Source organism: Periophthalmus magnuspinnatus, chromosome 1 (assembly GCF_009829125.3).
Source record: "Periophthalmus magnuspinnatus isolate fPerMag1 chromosome 1, fPerMag1.2.pri, whole genome shotgun sequence".
NCBI classification, from domain to species: domain Eukaryota; kingdom Metazoa; phylum Chordata; class Actinopteri; order Gobiiformes; family Gobiidae; genus Periophthalmus; species Periophthalmus magnuspinnatus.
In genome coordinates this window covers 33,127,502-33,151,829 of record NC_047126.1, presented here as the reverse complement: position 1 = coordinate 33,151,829, position 24,328 = coordinate 33,127,502, and the positions used below count along the sequence as shown (strand labels likewise).

General features: G+C 45.5%; 1 protein-coding gene across 1 annotated transcript in view; it reads right to left on the bottom strand.

Moving 5' to 3' along the window:
- Positions 1–24,328, bottom strand: part of LOC117370434 (multidrug resistance-associated protein 1-like) — a 54,618-nt gene extending 30,290 nt beyond the window's left edge. Inside the window, exons 1-15 of the mRNA XM_055221758.1 lie at positions 24,287–24,328; positions 23,203–23,382; positions 19,536–19,658; positions 19,315–19,493; positions 15,314–15,471; positions 14,986–15,089; positions 10,850–10,972; positions 10,713–10,774; positions 10,335–10,474; positions 8,629–8,845; positions 7,422–7,599; positions 4,866–5,027; positions 3,120–3,212; positions 2,597–2,800; positions 1,604–1,750 (exon numbers count right to left, since the gene is read on the bottom strand). Of these exons, the coding sequence (XP_055077733.1) occupies positions 1,604–1,750; positions 2,597–2,800; positions 3,120–3,212; positions 4,866–5,027; positions 7,422–7,599; positions 8,629–8,845; positions 10,335–10,474; positions 10,713–10,774; positions 10,850–10,972; positions 14,986–15,089; positions 15,314–15,471; positions 19,315–19,493; positions 19,536–19,658; positions 23,203–23,382; positions 24,287–24,328 (2,112 nt within the window). The remainder of the gene's footprint in view (positions 1–1,603; positions 1,751–2,596; positions 2,801–3,119; positions 3,213–4,865; positions 5,028–7,421; positions 7,600–8,628; positions 8,846–10,334; positions 10,475–10,712; positions 10,775–10,849; positions 10,973–14,985; positions 15,090–15,313; positions 15,472–19,314; positions 19,494–19,535; positions 19,659–23,202; positions 23,383–24,286) is intronic.

Below are 24,328 nucleotides of genomic sequence, written 5' to 3'. Positions count from 1 at the left end.
AGCAGATGATGTCATGTTTCTGGTTTTCATGGTACTGAGAATGTAGTTCCTCAGTTGTCCTCAGTGAATGGGATGAGTCTTTTTAACAGTCATGAGTAACAGTGTTGGATGTACACGATTAGTCAAAAGTTTGGACACACAGAGCCACCCTTTGGTTTGTTCTCTGCTGTGCACTTTTGGTATTTCTTAACCCTGACATAGCACAGCTGTGAAGTGAAAACCATTTCAGGAGACTTCATCATGAAGCTCACTGAGAGAAGGACAAGGGTTTGCAGTGCTGTTGACAAAGCAAAGAGTGGATACTTTGAGGATTTGAATCTGAAATACCGTACATTTTGGACAATAAACCATGACTTTTTTCCCATATTTTGAACCCTGTGGCCTATACAACGGTGCAGCTAATTTATAGTATAGATTTTTACTGGCTAACGGACACCGGGGGGCACTCTCTAGCAGTAAATGAGAAAGTGTGACAGACATGGGGAAAGATTATACGCTGAAGAATACACTAGTTTTGATTTTGAACTATCATTATGCGCATCATGCACAAACCCTCATCATGGAAAACGCGGAGAAATGCAAATGATGCAGCTTTTAAGATAAAGGAAATAGAGCCACTGCACATCAGGGGAGCAGGGGAGGAGTCAGGGGAGCAGGGGAGGAGTCAGAGGTGCAGAGGAGGAGTCAGGGGAGCTGAGCAGGACTCAGAGGTGCAGAGGAGAGGTGAGAAGGTGTCCAAACTTTTGACTGGTAGAGTATAATTAAACAGGAATCATGAAAATACTAATTGTACCCAGGTCAAATACTTTTAGTAAGAACTTGCTTTGTGCTAAATGTAACTATAACCTTGTGGAGCTTGTGATACATTTTAAAATCTTGATACTGAAAACAGCAATTAGATAAAAGAAGCAAAAGAAGAAGGGAAATCAGTGCAGACTGAACCTGGTCCAGAGGTGTGGAGGAGAGGTGTAGAGGAGGACTCATATGTGTAGAGGAGGACCCAGAGGTGTAGAGAAGACGTGTAGAGGAGGCAGATGTGTAGAGGAGGAGTCACGGGCACAGAGGAGAGGTTAGAGGTGTAGAGAAGGACTCAGAAGTGCAAGGGCGGAGTCAAGGGTGTAAAGGAGAGGTGTAGAGAAGGAGTCAGATGTGTAGAAGAGGAGTCACAGGAACAGAGGCGGAGTCAGAGGTGCAGAGGAGGGATCAGAGGTGTAGAGGAGAGGTGTAGAGGAGTCAGATGTGTAGAGGAGGAGTCACAGGAGCAGATGAGAAGTCAGAGATGCAGATAAGGACTCAGAGGAGCAGGGGAGGAGTCACGGGAGCAGAAGATGACTCAGAGGTGCAGAGGAGGCCTCAGAGGTGTAGAGGAGGAGTGACGGGGCAGAAAAGGACTCAGAGGTGCAGGGGAGGAGTTAGGGGAGCAGAGGAAGAGTCTGGGAAGCTGAGGTGGGTGGACTTAGTGGTGCAGAGGAGTCAAGGGGGCTGAGGAGGACTCAGAAGTGTAGAGTCAGGGGAGGAGAGGAGGAATCAGGGGAGCAGAGGTGGAATCAGAGGTGCAGAGAAGGCTTCTGTGGTGCAGAGTAGGAGGAGCTGTGGCCTACACCTGTGCCGCTGTACTGATGGCGAACAAGAGCTGGCTCAGTGGAGTCTTCAGGATGTTGATGAGAGCAGCAGACACAAAGATCTTCTGAGCGTCCAGAACGTTCCTCTGGTCCATCAGAACATAGACTCCAAACACAGTGAGCATCACCTGGACAGATAGGAGGTCACAGCCATGTTCACACAGTTTAAAGGCCCATAGTACAGTTTGTTCCACCTTGTGATGTCATGTGGTAATACAGGAAGTGCTCCACTGTGTTTTTAAACTCTACACACCTTCACTAGAATCATTTGGATGATTTCAGCCCTAGAATTGCCAATCTTCACTGAACTAAAGGTAAAAGTTAGCTGGTAACTACCACTATGTGACATCATAAGGTGGAACAGAGGATTTTGAGCTTTGGACATGTTACAGACTAATAAATCAGGATTACTCAAACATGTGTGAATGAAACAAAACACAATTCCAGGTTTCTGATGAGGTAACAACATTATAACATGGCTTCAAGCTCCAAATAATGTAATACAGGACTTGTAAAGGCCATTTACCAAATGTTCCCCGTGTATCTAAGTAAAATGTGTCTTGTCCCAGTTCAGATATATCGTATGAGCAGCTCTTGAGATCAATATATGTCCGCTGTGTGCTGTCTACAACTAATTATAAAGCCTTAAATTGGTAGTGTTGGTTGTTGTTAGCTTTACTGTAACAGCAAAACTCATCCCTGACACAGGATCTGTTGACCCTACTGGGCCAATAGCACTGTACCTGTATCTATCTCTGTCTGTCTGTCTGTCTCTCTATCTATCTGTCTGTCTGTCAGACTGTTTATCTATCTGTCTGTCTGTGTGTCTGTTTATCTATCTATCTGTTTTTCCATCTTCCTGTCTGTCTGTCTATCTCTCTGTCTATCTGCCAGTCTGTCTGTCTGTTTGTTTATCTATCTTCCATGTCTCTCCATAGTGAAAAAAGCAGACAGCAGGAGGTGTAGTTGTTCACCAGGAAGGACGAGGAGGTGAAGGAGGCCAGAGACACACAGTAAAGGATCTGGGAGCGTCTGAGCGCGCTCAGTTCTCCCTCTCTCAGAGCCTCCACCTGCCTCTGGAACACCTCCTCCCAGGCATAGAACTTCAGGATCTTCATTCCAGACACCATCTCTGTCATCGCCTTAATGCGGCCATCCATGAAACTCAGCTGGACCTCCTAAAAGAGTGAACAGCCAGATAAACACACTTTGATTGAAACTACTGATGTCATTAACATTTACTGTGGGTGTGATGCTAACTGGGGACACTACTCTGTCAGAAGGTATATCGATACAGTGACTTCGCACTGGGATGTTTTACATGTATTTTTGTTTGGCAAAATGTTCAGCTGTTCCTATGCTGGCACAATGCTAACATTAGCAAACACTGTCAAAAAAGATGAAAACTCAAGAACAAATACAAAATTAATTTAACATGCTGTGCTGTGAGTAGGACGGGTGAGTAGGAGAAGTGTTGTGTTCTGTAGTGGGCGCTACCTGTAGTTTAGTGCGCACAGTGGTGATGAAACCATTCAGAGGAAAGAGCAGAAGAACCACAGAGAGTCCAGCAAGAGCCGAGGGACCCAGCAACTGTGAGACAACACAGCAATTCAACACAGACACCAGCCAGAGGTAATTGTAACCAGCTGAAGAATGTATTTGCAACTTATGGTGGGAAATAAGTATTTGGTCCATAACAAAAGTTCATCTCAATACTTTGTTATATACCCTTTGTTGGCAATGACAGAAACGCTGACAGGTCAAATGTTTTCTGTAAGTCTCAAGGTTTTCACACAGTGTTGCTGGTAGTTTGGTCCATTCCTCCTGCAGATCTTCTCTAGAGCAGTGATGTTTTGGGGCTGTCACTGGACAACACAGACTTTCAACTCCCTCCAAAGATTTTCTATGGGGTTAAAATCTGGAGACTGGCTAGGCCACTCCAGGACCTTGAAATACTTCTTACGAATCAACTCCTTTGTTGCCCGAGTTTTGTGTTTGGGATCTGATGGATTCAAAATATATATTCAAGTTATATTATGTTATCTCACTGTTCATTTTAAAGGTACTGTAGGTACTGTAATGTTCACTCTTATTATAATCATTATATTCATTTCAACTATGTAAACTATGTAATCTGCACTAATGTTTGTTCTTGAGTCTTGCAGAAAATGTCTTTTGAAAGTTGCAGGATCCCACAGGAAGAAGGTCACTCTGAAACCCTGAAACAGAAACATCTTGGGAATGACCTTTAGAAATGCAAAAACAAAATATATTTCTCTGTGAATTTCGTCATATGTTTTTACACTGCTTGCAAAGTATGTAAAGTATGTCCCCCATCCCTTGAGAATGCATTTGTAACTAGGGTCCCTAAGTAAATAAAAGGAGGAGAAAGACGGTGGAAACTTCAGAAAGGAGTGAGGTTGTAAACTGAAGGTTTTGCCTCCCCGCTCTTTCTCCTCAATATTGAGACAAAATAATCTCTCTTGTCTTCTCTTCTCTTTTGAACTGTAATATAGGTTAAAAAGGTGAACCTATCAGGATCATTGTCATGCTGAAAGACCCAGCCACATTTCATCTTAAATGCCCTTGCTGATGGAAGGAGGTTTTCACTCAAAATCTCACAATACATGCTCACCGTTCTTATGATCATTTTGACCTCACAGGGTGAGATCTTGCGTGGAGCCCCAGACCGACGGAGAATATCTGTGGTCTTGTATGCCTTACATATTGCAGATTCAGTCTTGGTGCAGGTCTACAGTTTTGTTTGTGGTGTCCTTTGACTGCTCTTTGGTCTTGGTCATAGTGGAGTTTGGAGTCTGACTGTTTGAGATTGTGGACAGGTGTCTTTTATACTGATAAGGTGCCATTAATACAGGTAATGAGTGGAGGACAGAGGAGCCTCCTAAAGAAGAAGTTACAGGTCTGTGAGAGACTCTTGCTTGTTTGTCGGTGACCAAATACTTATTTACCGAAGAATTTACCAATTCATTCATTCATTCAAATCCTACAATGTGATTTCCTGATTTTCATCCCCCCCTTTTGGCTCTCATAGCTTAAGTGAACCTATGATGAAAATTACAGGCCTCTCTCATCTTTTTAAGTGGGAGAACTTGCACAATTGGTGGCTGACAAAATACTTTTTTGCCCCACTGTTTGTCCATTTATATATAGTGTCTGTATAATTACAGAGATATTAACCATAAACCAGGTCAACAAATCTGAATCTGACAATTAAATATTTACCAGGCAGAGAAAGTAGAAACAGAGTGCGATCTCCAGCGGAGCAGTCCAGATACTGTTGATGTAGACCACTAGGTCCATGAGCTTCTGGACATCTGCAGACACCAGAGAGATGACCTCCCCAGCAGCACACTGTCTACGTGCTCCACTGCTCATCACCAGGCACTGCACAGAGGAACAAGGAGAAAAAAGGAGGAACCAAGGAGGAACAAGGAGGAATCAGGGAGGAACAAGGAGGAAACAAAAAGGAACCAGGCTAAGGAAACACTCCCTTAAAATATTGACAGTGTTAAAGAGGGGGTATTATGCAAAATTGAATTTTTTGAGCTTTTTACCATGTTATAATGTTCCGTCATCAAAAACATGCCTGAAGAGGTTAATGCTGCAATGTAACGCGGAGACCAAAGGGATGGGAGAGCATCAAATACAAATACAATTACAAGTATCAGGATGACGATTACAACTTCACATCAGCTGAGCATCTCATCTCTGCTGTTTGCAGATGATGTTGTCCTGATGGCTTCATCGAGCCAGGACCTGCAGCAGGCACTGGGGCGGTTTGCAGCCGAGTGTGAAGCGGCTCCATGCCTCAAGTGGAGGAGCTCAAGTATCTCGGGGTCTTGTTCACAAGTGAGGAAAGAATGGAACGTGAGATTGACAGACAGATTGGTGCAGCGTCTGCAGTGACGCGGTCGCTGTATCACTTTGTTGTGCTAAAGAAGGAGCTGATTCAAAAGGCAAAGCTCTCAATTTACTGGTCAGTCTATGTTCCTAATCTCACCTATGGTCATGAGCTCTGGGTGGGTAATGACTGAAAGGACAAGATTGTGGATACAAGCAGCCAAAATGAGTTTCCTCCGCAGGGTGGATGGGCGCTCCCTGAGAGACAGGGTGAGGAGCTCAGTCACAATGAAGGAGCTCAAAGCAGAGCTGCTGCTCCTACACGTCGAGAGGAGCCAGCTGAGCTTGGGCATCTGCTCCAGATGCCTCCTGGACACCTCACAAGGGATGTGTTCTGGGCATGTTCCATGTCCCACTGGGAGGAGGCCCCGGAGAAGACTCAGGACACGCTGGAGGGCTATTTCTCTCTGCTGGCCTGGCTGGAGGACGTGTCTGGGGTGGGGGAAGTGTGAGAGTCCCTGTTTAGACTGCTGCCCCTGCGACCCGGCCCCGGATAAGAGGAAGAAAATGGATGGATGGATAAGCTGAGGATTTTGAACTCAATTCCAGATGCTCTTTACAGTCGAAGCCCCTTAAATAGCTCCACTGAAGTCATTATTCAGTCACTCCACACTTGGTGGTGATAAACTACTACTGTAGCCACAGCTGCCCTGTGGTGGACTGACGGAAGTGAGGCTGCCAATTTGCACCATCGATCCCTCCCACCATCACCAACACCCATTCATGAATGTTTTCGTAAAACATTTTTTTTTGTAACTTTCACTTTAAGAAGATACTGAGAGAACTCTCATGGCCCAGAGCGGTGACTAGGCTCAGGGCTATAACAGAGGCCCATATGGAGAGGCCCATATGAAGAGGCCCATATGGAGAGGCCCATATGGAGAGCACTGGGGCTGGGACAGACTGAGGCTGACACTGCCGCCTGTAGAAAGTCTGTCACACCAAATAGGTCACATCCTTTATAAAACCCCTCATAAATGTTATTGGATCACATAGTCATATTTTTCATAAGAAATGATTTAAGAAAATATATAACTTCCAATCATGGAGTAATTACAATTTTGTGTTGCATTATCACAGTAATAGAATGCCCCTGAGTGCCTCTGAGTGCTCCTGGGTGCTCCTGAGAGTTCCTGAGTGTTCGTAGGATCTGCTCTTCCAGAAGAACATTTTCAGTTAAGAAAACATTTTGTGAATGCCAAACTGTAAGAAGGTGTTAAGTGCTCACGTGTGGTAAGAGTGTATCATGAATGAGGTCCGGTGCTCTTTATAAATATATACCCTACTGACACATGTGCCAATGGGTGGTACATGGGTCAATACTGCCTTCTAGTGGAGTTATGCATTCATTGCCAGGCTTCAAAAAACGTTGAAACAGGCTTTTCATGAAAAATGTGTGTGTCTAAAATATAGGAATTAGGAAAAAAAAAAAAAAAAAACTGTGAATGAGAGAGTGTGTCCAAACTTTTGACTGCTCGTGTAGCTCTGGTCAAACCAATAATGACAAAGATTGTAATTAGTTTTTTAAAATATATTGTAGTAAATGATACTTCCCTTAAGACTTGACACATATTTGATGTGTAAATATTTGAAATGTATTTGAGTCCTTCAGAGGACTGGATCAGATATCGGCTTCCAAATATCAGTGCATTCGATATCCTGGTTGGACACACTGATGTAATAAGTCTCTTTACTGGTTGTAGAAAGTGTCATAATGTTTGGACTTTTATTTACACAGAGTTGTTCTATATTTTCTTGAGAGCAAATACTCAAAGCTGTAGTATCAGGATCGGTATCGGACCTGAAAAAGCTGGACCTGTGTGTCTCTCGTCTAAATGCAGGAGTGATGAGACGCAGTGAAAGTGTAGTGTACAGTACCTTCCTGTAGAGGAGGCCGGTGAGTGCAGTCTTGAGCCTCATGCCCACAGTGAAGCAGTGGTACATGTACTGATGAAAGAGCAGAGACTGGACGCACGAGAGGAGGAAGAGGAGCACGGCAAACAGGATGCCCTTCCACACCGGGGAGGAAGAGTCGTGCATGAACTCCAGTAACAGACTGCAAAAGACACACAGGAGGAAGAGGAGGAGGAAGAGGAGGAAGAAGAGGAAGAAGAAGAGGGAGAAGGGGAAGAAAAGGAAGAGGAGGAAGAGTCGCACATGAACTCCAGCAACAGACTGCAAAATACACACACATCAAACATGTACTGATGAAAGAGCAGAGACTGGAGGGAGGAGAGCAGGAGGAAGAGCAGGAAGACGAGGAAGAGGAGGGAGAGGAGGAGGAGGAGGAAGAGGGAGAGGAGGGAGAGGAGGAAGAGGAGGGAGAGTAGTGAAAAAGAGCAGAAGAGAGGAGGAGAGGTGAAAGTGGAGAAAGAGTTTGTAGAGATTGTGCAGGACTATGAATTTGTGTATCCAAATGGACAGTTGACATTGCAGTGACATCATGCTGGGGGTGTTCTACATGTACCTTTATGGTGGAATATTCAGCAGTTACCATGGTGACACAATGCACACCTTAACCAATGCTGACAAAACACTTTTAAGATTGTCTGAAAACACAACATGTTTTTAAAGAGCAGGTTTTCAGGAGCCTGTGGTCAGTCCGAGCTCATGGTCCTGTTTCTGTGCTGGAACAAGTACTCCATTTTGTTACTTAAATTAAAGTACAAATACCAGAGCAAAAAAAAAAAAGAAAACTCAAGTAAAAGTAAAAGTATCACATGAAAAAATCTACTTATAAGGGACCTGTTTAAAAATGTAAAAAAAGAGTAAAACTTCAAGTGCAGTGATTGTTTTCCTTTTGCCTTTTCAGCAGGTCTGAAACTATTATAAAAATACTTATCCTTTTCAGTCCAGTTAAGAAAAGTAGTGAAGTAGAAAGTACATATAGTACTACTGGCTCCATGACACTGTCAGGAGGAAACATGAAGATTCAGTGCCATGATCCCTTGGACCCCTTTAGAACAAGGACTAGATCCTAAATAAGAAAGTAAGAGTATTCTGGGGTGTTTTTAAGTCTAAACACATAAGTGAGGCACTAACAGAAGTTGTATTGAGTTATATTTTCCGTGCCCCTGTACCTCACCTGAGCACTTGGGGCACGGTGAACATGGCGACGTCATGGAGCAGCAGGCACACAGTCCCACACAGGAAGTACAGTCCGAAGCTCCGCCCTGTGGTCCTCAGGAGGAGCCAGCTCAGGTTCTGCCTCTGCTCCTCAGGCTGGAGGAGGCGACTCTTCTCTGAGAGACCTCCACAGGCCTCAAGTCCAGCACTGCACAGAAGACTATCACAAACTGCGTCTGTTATTATGGAGTATTTCAAGTTTATTTTGTGTTTACAAAATTGTAAAAAAAATAAAAATAAATAAATAAAGAAAATTTAGTTGTAAGAGAAGGATAGTAGATAACTTTCTATCCTGTTATAACGTTGCTCCCTCATCAAAAATCAAAAACATTCCAGAAGAGGTTTTAGATCATCCATGCATGCTTCAGTAATTTTGCGATCTTCTTACAGTTAGCAGTACAAGCGTGTACAGTGGTGCCTCACTATATCGTTTCACCTTTTATGGTCTTGCTGTTTCATGGAATTTTATTTTATTTTATTTTTTTTTGTGGAATCTTACATGCTTTTATACAGTGTATGAAGGCACATTGTGTTCTGCGTCCTGATTGGCTGTTGGACTGTAGACCATTGTCCATCAGTCTCCTCCGTGTCTCCTGTACAGTACAGAATGTGTTCAGACAAACTTACATAAATGTTGGATCGCGTTGTGACTCTGAAGTGCTGTATGTTTGCAAGTTTTCTCCCCGACAAAACCCACAACGTTAATGAAACGTTCTGTACCGATAAAGGGCGCCTGTGCCCAAAAGGCCGTGGAAGATGTTAACCATAACAGAAAAAGTTGGACTTCTGGACATTATGAGGGAAGGTAGCCCCTACGCGGCTGTAGGGGGGCGCCATTACGGAATAAATGAATCTTTGGTGTCACATAAAGAAGGAGGAAAAAAACATAAGGACAACAGCAGCAATAAGTTTGAACAAGGAGCGTAAAGGATTGTAACTGCAACAAGACCATCGTGCAGATGGAGTCTGCTTTAGCTTTGAGGATCAGTGACTGCAGGAAAAAGAACATTACGGGACATTACAGCGGAGCAACGCCAGGACAAAGAGGCACGGTCAGAGGAACTGTGAAATACAAATGAGTCACTATTAATTATTATGTGTCCAACCTCGTAGGTTGATCATTAAAATTAAATTTGATACAGTATTTCTAAAAGATGTATTTACAGTACAGTATAGTATTTGGTTTTGTTCTATAATACTGTGCTTATTTTAAAAAATCTACAAAGGTTTGAACTTTGAGAGTTTAAACAAGAGAGAAATGTGAGAAAATGTTAATGCCTGTGTGAGAAAAGTGTATAAAGTGTGTGGTGAGGGGTGTTACAGCTGCAAAATATATAGAATAATTGTAAAAAATCACCCCCCAAATGGTCATTTTCCATAAATATATTCATTTCATTTCATCGTTTTATTAATCTAAAATGAGAACAAAGTGCGTACGTCACAGCGGTCGTGTACCAGTGAAAACAAGAGTTAATCTGCCAAATGGCATCTTGAAAATAAACGATTAAAGATGACTCAAACAGGAATCACTCCAAACACAACTTCAGAGAGAAAATGAGAAGAGAAAAAACTACACCATGGTTAAAAGCTCCGAGAAGTCCAGTTTGTATAAATCAGACTTGGTGCTGTGTTGTAGTGCAGAGATCGTTCAGGCCTGTTCCACACTGTGTTCGTACCTAGTCTCCTGGTGTCCTTTGGCCCACATCAGCTCCACCTCCTGCATGATCTGTGCTGAGGTGTCCTGATGCCTCAGAGCCCACAAGTCCACAGCCTTTAGGGGGCAGCAACAGCCCTTCAGCACCAGACTGAAATGTGTAAAAAACAAACTTCAGTAGACCTAACAAGAGAGAAATGTGAGAAAATGTTAATGCCTGTGTGAGAAAAGTGTATAAAGTGTGTGGTGAGGGGTTTTACAGCTGCAAAACATAGAACATAAAATAATTGTAAAAAATAAAGCTGATACTTCTTGGATTTCACCTATTGTGGGTTACTTTTAGGACGTGACCCCTGCAGTAAATGAAGGACCACTGTGGTTCATTTTACCTGCTAAACCAGAAGAAAAAGAACTGTGAGAGAAACGAGGCGCTCTCTTCAGGACATCTCCTCTACAACAACACACATCACAATTCAAACTCATTGTATTCTGTTTCATTTGATTGTATTTTATTTCTCTAACTCACCAAAGCCGGGCGAGTTTTGCTCATGGGTGGAGGGTCTGAGAAGCAGCTGAGGAGCATCTGAACAAACTGAAGCAACACCTCCAAGAAGAGCACGGTGAAGCGGACCGGGTCAGACGAGAAGCTCTGGCGACCACAGGAAGTACAAGTATCAAGCATACACTGTATATATACGTGGACATATCTAACACGTTCCAAATAAGAAGTGAGCATAGGCACGCTTCCGGCTCCGTGGCTTCAATTCACTTTCTACAGAAAAACTGTGTCCCCTTTCCCCGTGGTTGCTCCCCCTTATCGTTAGCAACAGGTTTGATTGACAGTGTTGCTCCAAAGTCGCCCCTGTAAGTCCTAATCTCGACGTGGTTCATGTGACTGGAGCTGAACGCTGCGGGTGACGTCACACTCAATTAGCCCACTTCTTTACACACTCTCAAGTGTCAAGATTCAAGACGACTCACAGCTACGCACAGCTACACACGACCATTTACAAGGACTGAAGCACTGAAATCTGAACTGACAAACTAATCCAGTGCCGTGTCCATATTCAACGATTGCACACTTCAAAGTACCGTCTGAAGTGCTGACGAAGGCTGCTCCTCCGTGTAGCCTCCATTGACCTCAAAGGAAGAGTACAGTTTTACTTTTCATTACTTATTATTTCATAGAAGAAGAGTCAAGGTGTCGTCATCGCAGCTGTTTATTTCTGTTTAGATTGAATAAAGTAAGGAATTAATCTTTCCCTTTGAATATCAATAGGCAAATATAATGTTCGAGGTGATTTTTTCAAAATTGTAGCTTGTATCTTTAGTAACTTTAACAAAATATACCTTGTTTGTCCCATAGAAGAAGTCCTGCGTGGTGCTCGATGGGATACAGAAGTGCACGAAGTCTGTTTGACCAATCTCCATGGAAACGCAGGGCACATTTGTCGGCTGCGTTGGTTGGGTGCATGAAATGGGACAAGCCTTGTCTCGTCAGAAGTGACGTAAGTGTCCTTCAAATGCAGCCGACAAAGAGTGCAACCGTCGAATTTGGACACAGCACAAGAATCACATTTCAGAACTGTCCAGAACTTGTCTAGATCTAAACTACAGGGTTGCAGTTTTTATGTAGAGTTTGCAGCCTTTGCAGTTTGCTAATTTCGTCTATTCGACCGTTGATGTTGTACCTTCTCACTGGGCCGGCCCCACCTTTCAGGGGCCCTGAGCAGAATGCATCTTTGGGCCCCTGGGCAGTGGATGCACCTGGGCTCAGCTACTGGTGATTCACATTTGACCACATTATGACCCTGCTCTCATCACTTTGTAGAATTGTATTTCTATTTATACGACCAAAAGACGGAAATGTTTTAATCAAACTTGTAAAGCAGCCATTCAAATGTACTAAGATGCCTCAGTGCACCTCGGGGCTGTAAACACATAAACACATAGCTCCTCACGCTTCTGCCTGGTTCAAGAACAAATGTAGCAGCAGATATTTTGCAACTTTAGATAAAAATGTAATCTTTATGGAGGGATATGTAGGCTGCTGTAAACACCTGAGCGCTGTTTCAAGTAAAACTTTACATATTATATTATTTTTAATATAAATTCTCTGTCTCTTCCTCTGTTGCTCTCTCCCTCCTTTTCTCTCTCTGTATCCTGTTCTCTCCCTTCTCCTCTCCTCTTTCCTGCTCCTCTCTGTCCTCTTTCTCTTTTTGCATCCTGCTCTCTTCCCTCTCTTCTCCTCTTCCCTGTCCCTCTCCCTCCTCCCTCTCCTTCTCCCTCTCTCCTCTTTCTTTCTCTCTCCCTACTCCTCTTTTCATCCCATTCTCTTCCCTCTCTTCTCCTCTTTCCTGTCCCTCTCTCTCCTCTCCCTCTCTCGACCCTTTCCTTCTCTCTTCATCTGTCTCTCTCTCCTCCCCCTCCTTCTCCCTCTCTCTGCATCCCGCTCTGTTCCCTCTCCTCTTCCCTGTTCCTCTCTCTCCTCTCCCTCTTTCTCTCTCTTGTCCCTTTCCTTCTCTCTTCCTCTGTCTCTCTCTCTCCTCCCCCTCTCCCTTCGTCCTGCTCTCTCCTCTCTCCTCTTCCCTGTTCCTCTCTCCTCTCCCTCTTTCTCTCTCTCCCCACTTCCCTCTCTCTTTCTTTCTCCCTACTTCCCCCCCTCTCTCCCATCCCTTTCAATCTCTTCCTCTGTCTCTCTCTCCTCCCCCTCTCTCTACTAATAAGGAATCGACTCAGTACTCAATACTGATTCCGATACTACAGCAGTAATAAAAAACACTCTTTCTTTAGACAGTAGAATGTGATTTTCCTCATTAAATGGTGGTACTCTCTTTTCCAGTACATGGGGGGTGTTTTTAGAACACAGTAGTGACAGGACAGCGCTGAACACATCACATATGTGTTAACTACTCTGCCGCACTTTCTGAGAATTGTCAAAGAGCCATGTGACAGAAAAGCTCACGAGTACGTCTGAGAGGAGGTCCCAAAAATGACAGTGGTCCAAAAAGTCATTCTTCACTTACCTTATGCATTCTGAGCATCCTAATGATTCAACCTTGATGAGTTCATAAGCACTCACACACTGACACACACATGCACAACTTTCACAGCCATAGACTGTATACATATATCGACCTATCTAACATGCTAACCTCTGCGTTCAGAATTGGAAGTGATCCTAGGCACACTTTATGCTCCATCGACTGTTTCTGACTCTGAAACATTGTGTCGCCTCTCTCTGTACCTGCTGCTGTCAGACTCATTATTTTGGACTTAAAAAGTTAAAATTAACCCGCTCTACATGATCCTGCTATTTTTATTTCTCTATTGTGTCCGCCATTCAAGATATGAACATTAATAACAGACAAATTGCCTTTCTTTCCCTGAAGTAGCTCCCCCTAGCGTTAGCAACAGGTTTGATTGATAAGAACGGACGTTACCTTCAACAGCCTCACTCCTGATTGGCTCTTTGGTTGCTATGATAGTCGCGGGATACGGGTGACATCAGACTCCTTTAGTCTGCTTCTTTGTACAGTCTACGGCTGATGGCTAATAACAACTAGTATGCTAACAGCACACAAGTTTTACTTCCTGTTTCATGGTGTTATATTGACTTAAGAACTGCTAACACAGGGTCAGTGAAGAGAACACTGCAGTCTTTAGAAAGACAACTCACAAAATGTAGAATCCGAGCAGCTTCTTCTGATCTGATAGAATGTGTGTGCGTTAGGGTTGTCAAAAGTATCGAAAATCAGATACCAATCGATACTAAGAAGATCACATTCTTGAATAGTTTTAGACTGATCTTGAGTTGTATCCGAACAAGTAGAAGACACATAGACTAGTATGCCATACATCCCACTAAGGGAAAATAACATTTTGGTCATTTTGGTTAAGGCCACATTTCTTATCTGTAGCCCCTTTCATCACAGGTCTGTGTGACCTCCACTCTGAGAGTACAGTTGTCCCTCGCTATATCGCGGTTCACCTTCCGTGATCTCGCTGTTTCTTTTTTTAGTGCAATCTTACATCCTTTTTTTTTTTTTTTTTTTTTTTTTACATTGTATGAATGTGCATTGTGTTCTACGTCCTGATTGGTTGAGGGACTGTAGACCTTTGTCCATCAGTCTCCTCTGTGCCATGTCTCCTGTACAGTACAGAATGTGTTCAGACAAATTTACATAAATGTTCCCTCGCAGTGTGACTCTGAAGTGCTGTATGTTTGCAAGTTTTCTCCTCGACAAAACCCACAATGTCGATTACACTTTCTGCACTGACGGATTTCAGAAAAGCTTTGGACTTAAGTGTTTCTCTGCACAGAGAGACACCTCTGCAGATACCGCTGGAGCAGAGGCACGAGATCAACACATTTAAAGTGAACATCGAGGAAGAGGGATATGATATACGAAGGTTTGAACTTTGAGAGTGTTTAAACAAGAGAAATGTTAATGTCTGTGTGTATAAAGTGTGTGGTGAGGGGTTTTACAGCTGCAAAACATATAGAATAATTGTAAAAAATAAAGCTGACTACTTCTCGGATTTCGCCTATTGCGTGTTATTTTTAGAACGTAATCCGAGGGGACCACTGTACGATATAACATTGGTGCAGTCTGACCTTATTTAGACTCTGCTTCAGACATTGCTTGGGACATTACTCACTAGACTCTGCTTTGAATTTTGCTGAACACTGCCTTTCACCTGACTGTATTGCTGTAACCGACAATAAAGATCCACAGCACGATCCGTGTGCCTCTGCGTCTGCTCTTCACGCAACAGAACAGAAACCGACAGGCCACATGGGAATAGAAAAGAAAGTTCTACCATTTACCATTGAAAATCAAATTCTGTTGTCTAAATAGTTTTTAATTATCATTGTGGTATTGGAATCAGTATTGAGTATCTATTGAGTGTCTGTTCCTGAGTACTGAATAGGCTCAACACTCATCGCACCGTCGCTGGTTCAAATTGCGACATGTTTGAGCCACACTTACTTGGTGGATAATTTGCTCCACAGCCACCTTCAGAGGCACCACAGAGCAGAGAACCGTCAGGAGCCAGAACAAGAAGAGCAAGATGGAGGAGCACACTCCCTTTAGACGCTCCACCTGGATCACACACACTGCCAGCACCTGCCAACCACAGCACCTGTCAGTCAGCACATGTGTCCATCAGCATCATCTGCCATATCACCTGTCACGTCAGCTGTCAGTCAAACCTGTCTGTCACATAACCTGCCAGTCACATCACCTGCCAGTCACACCTGTCAGTAAATAATTGTGAGATCATTTGGTGATACAGGGGTTAAATAATGCAGGAATGTCAACAGCATAAATCGTCAAGTGTAGACCTAAACCCAGAGACCCAGAATGGATGGGGAAGTTACTTTAAGTGCTAAATCTATGGCCATAAGAAGTATGAATGTCCTAAGTGATCGCTAGTTTAGGGCTTTTCACATACTTCAGTTGTACTGCAGCACTGCCTGTTGAATGCATTTATTCGACTAAAACCCTGCCTCTGTTAGTCCATCCATCCATCCATTTTCTTCCGCTTATCCGGGGCCGGGTCGCGGGGGCAGCAGTCTAAGCAGGGACTCCCAGACTTCCCTCACCCCAGACACGTCCTCCAGCTCCTCCGGTGGGACCCCAAGGCGTTCCCTGGCGTGTCCTGGGTCTTCCCCGGGGCCTCCTCCCGGTGGGACATGCCCAGAACACCTCCCTAGGGAGGCGTCCAGGAGGCATCCTGAGCAGATGCCCGAGCCACCTCAACTGGTTCCTCTCAACGTGTAGGAGCAGCGGCTCTACTCCGAGCTCCTCCCGTGTGACCGAGCTCCTCACCCTATCCCTAAGGGTGCGCCCAGCCACTCTGCGGAGGAAGCCCATTTCAGCCGCTTGGATCCGCGACCTTGTCCTTTCGGTCATTACCCAGAGCTCATGACCATAGGTGAGGGTAGGAACGTAGATTGACCGGTAAATCGAGAGCTTCGCCTTTGGGCTCAGCTCCTTCTTCACCACAACGGACCGATACAGCGACCACATCACTGCAGACGCTGCACCGATCCGCCTGTCAATCTCCCGCTCCATCCTTCCCTCACTCGTGAACAAGACCCCGAGATACTTGAACTCCTCCACTTGGGGCAGAGACTCACCACCCACCCGGAGAGAGCAAACCACCTTTTTCCAGTCGAGAACCATGGCCTCGGATTTGGAGGAGCTGATTCTCATCCCAGCTGCTTCACACTCGGCTGCAAACCCTTCGGTCCCCCTTCTTATACAGAGGGACCACCACCCCGGTCTGCCATTCCACAGGTACTGTCCCCGACCGCCACGTGATGTTGCAGAGACGTGTCAGCCAAGACAGCCCCACAACATCCAGAGACTTGAGGTACTCAGGACGGATCTTGTCCTGAGTACCAGGGTGATGGACGAGTCCGCCTCTGGGTCCCCAGTTTCTGCTTCCTCCTCGGAAGACGTGACAGTGGGATTGAGGAGATCCTCAAAGTATTCCTTCCACTGCCCGACAACATCCCCAGTCGAGGTCAGCAGCTCTCCACCCGCACTGTAAACAGTGTTGGTGAAGCACTGCTTCCCCCTCCTGAGGCGTCGGACGGTTTGCCAGAATCTCTTTGAGGCCGTCCGATAGTCCTCCTCCATGGCCTCCCCGAACTCCTCCCAACCCCGAGTTTTTGCCTCTGTGACTGCCCAAGCCGCGGCACGCTTGGCCCGCCAATACTCATCAGCTGCCTCAGGAGTCCCATGAGCCAACAAGGCTCGATAGGACTCCTTCTTCAGCTTGACGGCATCCCTTACTTCCGGTGTCCACCACCGGGTTCGGGGATTGCTGCCGCGACAAGCACCACAGACCTTACGACCACAGCTACGAGCAGCCGCATCGACAATAGAGGTGGAGAAAATGGCCCACTCGGAGTCCATCTCTCCAACCTCCCCCAGGATCAGGGAGAAGCTCTCCCGGAGGTGGGAGTTGAAGACCCCCCTGACAGAGGGTTCCGCCAGACGTTTCCAGCAGACCCTCACAATGCGCTTGGGCCTGCCAGGTCTGTCCGGCTTCCTCCTCCGCCAGCGGATCCAACTCACCATCAGGTGGTGATCATTTGACAGCTCAGCCCCTCTCTTCACCCGAGTGTCCAAGACACGCGGTCGGAGGTCAGATGACACGACAACAAAGTCGATCATCGACCTCTGACCTAGAGTGTCCTGGTGCCACGTGCACCGATGGACACCCTTGTGCTCGAACATGGTGTTTGTTATGGACAAACTGTGACTAGCACAGAAGTCCAATAACAAAACACCGCTCGGGTTCAGATCGGGGAGGCCGTTCCTCCCAATCACGCCCCTCCAAGTGTCACTGTCGTTACCCACATGGGCATTGAAGTCCCCCAGGAGAACAACGGAGTCCCCGGTTGGTGCACTGTCTAGTACCCCTCCCAGAGACTTCAAGAAGGCCGGGTACTCTGCACTGCTGGTTGGCCCGTAGGCCGACGCAACAGTGAGAGACCTGTCCCGACCCGAAGGCGCAGGGACGCGACCCTCTCATTCACCGGAGTGAACCCCAACACGCAGCGGCTGAGCTGTGGGGCAATGAGCAAGCCCACACCAGCTCGCCGCCGCTCCCCGCGGGCAACGCCAGAGAAATGGAGAGTCCAACCCCTCTCAAGAAGTTGGGTTCCAGAGCCCAAGCTGTGCATGGAGGTGAGGCCGACTATATCTAGCCGGTAACACTCAACCTCCCGCACAAGCTCAGGCTCCTTCCCCCCCAGCGAGGTGACATTCCATGTCCCCAGAGCTAGTCTCCATGTCCGGAGATCCGGTCGTTGAGGTCCCCGCCTTCGACTGCCACCCGGATCTCTCTGCACCCGCCCCGCATGGCTCCTCCCGCAGGTGGTGGGTCCACGGGAGGACGGCCCCACGTCATTCCTTCGGGCTGGGCCCGACGGGGCCCGGCCACCAGGCACTCGCTGCCGAGCATCCACCCCAGGCCTGGCTCCAGGGTGGGGCCCCGGTAATGCCAGTCCGGGCGACGTAACTGGCCTTGTTCTTTTTCTCTTCATGTAGGGCTTCTGAACCGCTCTTAGTCAGACCCGTCTCCCAGGACCTGTTTGCCATGGGTGACCCTACCAGGGGCATGAAGCCCCCGACAACATAGCTCCCAGGATCATTCGGGTGCTCAAACCCCTCCACCACGTTAAGGTGGCGTTAGTATTATTATTTTATATGAAAGTGAATTCCATGTTAGCTGTAGCTTGCAGCTGCCGGCTTTCTGCTTAATGTTGATTAATGCTTGATGTGTTAGACTTGAGCTCAAATGCAGAGTTGCCTGTGTAACACACTGGTGTGTGCACGTAGACTAAATGTCAGATGAGGCTGTTCTCTCTGTGGAACCCGTTAATCACAAATAACTGCACTGTGAAACAGCCGCGCAGCTGATGCAACTGCATGCACAGATACGTAAGTTATGAGGAGGAAGAGGATGGGGACATGTGAAGCGCTTGGTCATGTGATGTATATATAGAGACTGAAGAAGAGGCAGCGCTGGGTCATGTGACATATATGAAAAGGCAAAGGAAGTTTGATTGGGTGAGTGCACAGCCTCTTTTCTACTTTTCTTCACCTTCAGCTCAAAGGTAAAGCTGACACGATGGTTATTGAGGTGAGTTTATGCTAAAGACCAAAGCTCTTATCTATATTCTAAGCTCACATTTGTTTTCAAAGTGTGGTGTCCATCTCCCGTGAAAGGTTTCACTGCACTGGCATTAAAGGGATAAGCCCACACAGACTTTCTATTTACATATTTCAAATTGTATTTATTTTGTTTCATCTGAACTAATTTTTACTTTCTATTAGAATTCATTCCAATTTCTTGTTTGAAACCTGTTACTTATGACCACTTTGGGAGCTGTGGTTCTGTGCGTGTACCATATGTCCTTCTTTTTTTTTTAATAAAAATGGATTCTCCCCAATTCCTTGTTCTGACTCTTCATCAGGGTCATGAGGGCCTGGTTGAAGGCCTGGTTGAATTCTGGTTGGGGGTCCTGGTCGTGGGCCTGGTTGAGAGTCTGGTTGAGGGCCTGGTTGTGAGTCCTGCTGGAACGCCTGGTTGGAGATCTGGGTGAAGGTCTGGTTAAGGGCCTGGTTGGGGGTCTGGGTGAGGTCCTAGTTGAGCGTCTAGTAGCAAGTGTGAGATTGGGTACTTACCAGTGAGATGATGTGGAGCAGTGGGCCGAGCAGAAACACAACATTGCGATGGGTCTCTTCTTTTAGAGCATAAATGTATAGGAGCTCCACCAAACAGCAGCACAGCAGGATGACAGCCAAGGCCTGTGTGACAACAGCACAACAGTCACTCAGAGAACTCTGCATGCCATAAACAACCCAATTCAAATAGTCTTTGCCCCAAAACCTGAGTATGAACCATAGACTGTATAAAGAAGTGGCCAAAGTGATGTCACCTATCATGTTTGGCTCCAGTCAAATAAAGCAAGGCTAGCAGTTATAGCAGCGAATCTGGAGCCGAACCATATCTGGAATTAAATCCACGAGTATCATAGCAACCAAAGAGCCAATTGGGAGCAAGGTTGTTGAAGTTAATGCCCCATTAGTAGGGAGCTGGTGCTGAGCAACACTGTCAATCAAACTTGTTGCTAATGCTACCGGCAACAACCTCAAGGAAAGAAGGCGCCTCATTGGTCTATTATTATGAGCCTGACAGCAGTAGTTATAGTAGAAAGTGAATTGGAGCATATGGAGCCGATGGAGCCAATGGAGCCGGAAGTGTGCCCATGCTCACTTCCTGTTTGTAACGCAGCGGCTATCAGATTAGCTATGTCCATTTATATATACAGTCTATGGTATGAAGAAGGGCCAAAGAGATGATCCGATGCTTCTAGTAATAAAACTTTCCAGCTATATGTAGCGGGGTCAGATATAAAAATCCTACTTTTAACAAAAAATAGCTACAAATCTCTGCTTAGCCAGCAGGTGTAGTCATCTGTAGTAATGCAGTGGTCACTTGTGTTTGAAACACTTATTGTGCTTGTTTCTGCTCTATAGTCATAATCTATGTCACCCGTGGATCATTATGTTTTAATTTACACCTTTTAAATCACAATGTTCATCTAAAACAACTTAAGAAACAAGTCTGCTGGCTTCCACGTTACAAAACTGTGGTGCCCAATGAGAGCTGACGCTGCCGTGAACGTCATCACAACAAAGTGCCACTTGCTGTTTGCCTCTACTATGGACAGCTGCCTAATCCTACATATATCTCAACACTGCCTAATCCTACATATATCACTGATTAAGAAAAATTTTAAAATTGTAAGTAAACTTGGAGAACGAAGTAACTAGAGAGCAATGGGTGTAGCGCTGAAAATGAGGATTAATCGGCATTATGGGATCTTGAAAATAAACAATTAAAAACATTACTCAAGTAGGAGTAAAAATATGCAGCTAGGAAAGTATTCTGAAAAGAAGCATTTCCTACTCAAGTTAATGTAACTGAGTACTACACACTGACTGTAGCGAAATCTATTTAAGGTTTTTCAGTGAGTGCTCCCGCTTTAAAGCCCCTTCAGTTTGAGTCGACTGTGGCTCCAGAGAATACAAAATGCTCCAACAGCTTTAGTCCAGACCTGTGTGCAGTGATGCTATTTTAAGCGCAGTGTTGCTGCACGTAACAATCTTCTATTTAGCCTACACAGCAGGTCTGCCGTGGGATGTGTCTGAATGATGATGAGGAGGCTATCTCTGGGACAGTTCTGGTCAACTCAAAGATTTTCTGTAAAGGTGAGGGATAATAGGGGTCTTACCTTATTACCCCTCACCTTACACACATACATTACAAACATTGGAGCAAATAGTTTTGTTTCTTAGAAAAGTAACATGTAAAACACAAGTCATTACAAATCCTTTGGCTCAAGACAAAATCAAGTCTCAAGTCAAACAGGGCAAGTCCTAAGTCAAGTCTGTATGGGACATCAGTAAGTCTGACTCGTCTCTAGTCATGTGACCCAGTCTCCCACCTTGTAAATACCTACTTTAAGCTTGACCTTGGATCCAAATATAACTTTTAAAAAGCAAAGGGGCTTTTTTTCCCTGCTACACCAGCAGTGACAGGCCTTTACTGTGTGAGAGCAAATACCGAGACAGCAAACATGATCATCTACAAGTGTCTAATCACCGGTGATGAGCTGTTCTCTGACATCTATGAAATTACAACAACAGAAGACAACAACAGAAGTCATTGACGTCGTGTCCTGCGGGTCAAAGAGGAAAAGGACCATCCGGATTGTCATCAGCGCAAAGGTCAAAAGCCTCTGTGTCTGGGGGGGTGTTAGTGCCTCTGTGATGGTCTGGGGGTGTGTTAGTGTCCCTGTGATGGTCTGGGGGGGTGTTAGTGCCTCTGTGATGGTCTGGGGGTGTGTTAGTGTCTCTGTGATGGTCTGGGGGTGTGTTAGTGCCTCTGTGATGGTCCGGGTGTGTGTTAGTGCCTCTGTGATGGTCCGGGGGTGTGTCAGTGCCTCTGTGATGGTCCGGGGGTGTGTCAGTGCCTCTGTGATGGTCCGGGGGTGTGTCAGTGCCTCTGTGATTGGTCTGGGGGTGTGTCAGTATCTCTGTGATGGTCTGGGGATGTGTCAGTGCCTCTGTGATTGGTCTGGGGGTGTGTCAGTACCTCTGTGATGGTCTGGGGATGTGTTAGTGCCTCTGTGATGGGTCTGGGGGTGTGTTAGTGCCTCTGTGATGGTCTGGGGGTGTGTTAGTGCCTCTGTGATGGTCTGCACATCTGTGAAGGCTCCATTAATGCTCCAAAGTACATACAGGTTTTGGAGCAACATATGCTGCCATCCAAGCAACGTCCTTTTCAGGGACGTCCCTGCTTATTTCAGCAAGACAATGCTAAACCACCTTCTGCACGTGTTACAACTGCTTGACTTTGTAGTAAAATAGTACGGGTACTAGACTGGCCTTCCTGTAGTCCAGACCTGTCTCCTACTGAAAATGTGTGGCACATTATAAAGCATGACCCCGGACTGCTGAGCAACTGAAGTTGTACATTCAGAAAGAATGGGAAAGGACTCTTCTTGCAAAGCTTCATCAATTAGTGTTCTCAGTTCCCAAACGCTTATTGATTGTTGTTAAAACGAAAGGTGATGTATCACTATGTCTCTCGGCTGGCCTGGGAACACCTTGGGGTCCCACCAGAGCAACTACAGGATGTGTCTAGGGTAAGGGAAGTCTGGCAGTCTCTGTTTAGACTGTTGTCCCCGTGACCCAGCCCCGGATAGGTGGAAGAAAATGGATGGAAAATGGATGGATGGATGGTGGTGTAACACAGTGATAAACATGCCCCTGTGCCAGCTTTATTGGAACGTGTTGCAGACATCAAATTGAAAATGAGTGAATATTTGCATAAAAACAATAACATTTATCAGTTTGAACATTGGATATCATGTCTTTGTAGTTTATTCAGTTCAATATAGGTTGAAAAGGATTTGCAAATATTGTATTCTGTATTTTTTAAAGTTTTACACAGCGTCTCAACTTCATTGGAATTGGGGTTGTAGATTGGGTTAATATGATTGGGTTAATATGAACATTTTAAAACCAGTCTGACAGTAGCAGTTACAGAGAGAAGGGACACAGTTTTTCCAGTGTAAAGTGGAAACTGGAGTCAGAGTTGAAGGAGCCAAAAGCTCACCCATGCTCACTTCCTATTTGGAGCATGGCGGCTAGCAGATTAGCTGTGTCCATTTATATATACAGTCTATGATCTGAACACTTTGACTCTGGCCTTTTTCTCTAAGATTTTGTCTTTGTTTTCAAAGACAAAGTGCAGGTCTGGTTGGTCAGTAAAAGGACTCACTGTCTTCACGCAGCAGAAGGAGGACAGGGGCAGCCGGGGGCCAGGTGCATGGAGCAGCAGGTAGAGCAGGTAAAATGGAGAACAAGTCCATAAGTAAATGCATGGTGCCCACACCAGGACTGTCTGCTGGAAGCACTGGGTCAGGTCTGGCCGCTCGGTGTACCACGTAAGATTCCAGTCCTAAAGCAGCAGAGAACACCATCAGAGGTCAAAGGGCATGTGATACAGTATTAGCACCAACAGTGTAAACAGGAAGTACACCCCACAGTGTGAACAGGAAGTACACCCTACAGAGTAAACAAGAAATACACCCTACAGTGTAAACAGGAAGTACACCCTACAGTGTAAACAAGAGGTCCCTTTGAACAACCTACAGTGTGAACAGGAAGTACACCCTACAGTGTAAACAAGAGGTCCCTTTGAACGCCCTACAGTGTAAACAGGAAGTATACCCTACAGTGTAAACAAGAAGAACACCCTACCGTGTAAACAAGAAGTACACCCTACCGTGTAAACAAGAAGTACACCCTACAGTGTAAACAAGAGGTCCCTTTGAACGCCCTACAGTGTAAACAGGAAGTACACCCTACATTGTCAACAGGAAGTACACCCTACAGTGTAAACAAGAAGAACACCCTACCGTGTAAACAAGAAGTACACCCTACCGTGTAAACAAGAAGTACACCCTACAGTGTAAACAAGAGGTCCCTTTGAACGCCCTACAGTGTAAACAGGAAGTACACCCTACATTGTCAACAGGAAGTACACCCTACAGTGTAAACAAGAAGAACACCGTACCGTGTAAACAAGAAGTACACCCTACCGTGTAAACAAGAACTACACCCTACAATGTAAACAAGAAGTACACCTTATACTGTAAACAGGAAGTACACTCCACAGTTTAAACAGGAAGTACACCCCACAGTGTAAACAGGAAGTACACCCTACAATGTAAACAGGAGGTCCCTTTGAACGCCCCACAGTGTAAAGAGAAATTCCCCTTGAACACCCCACTTTAAATAGGGGTCACTTTGAACAGCCCACCCCAGGGACAGTTTGACCAGAGGGCTGCTGTGGCACTTACCCATAATGGATCCAGTCCACTGAGCTTACACACGGCTTCCAT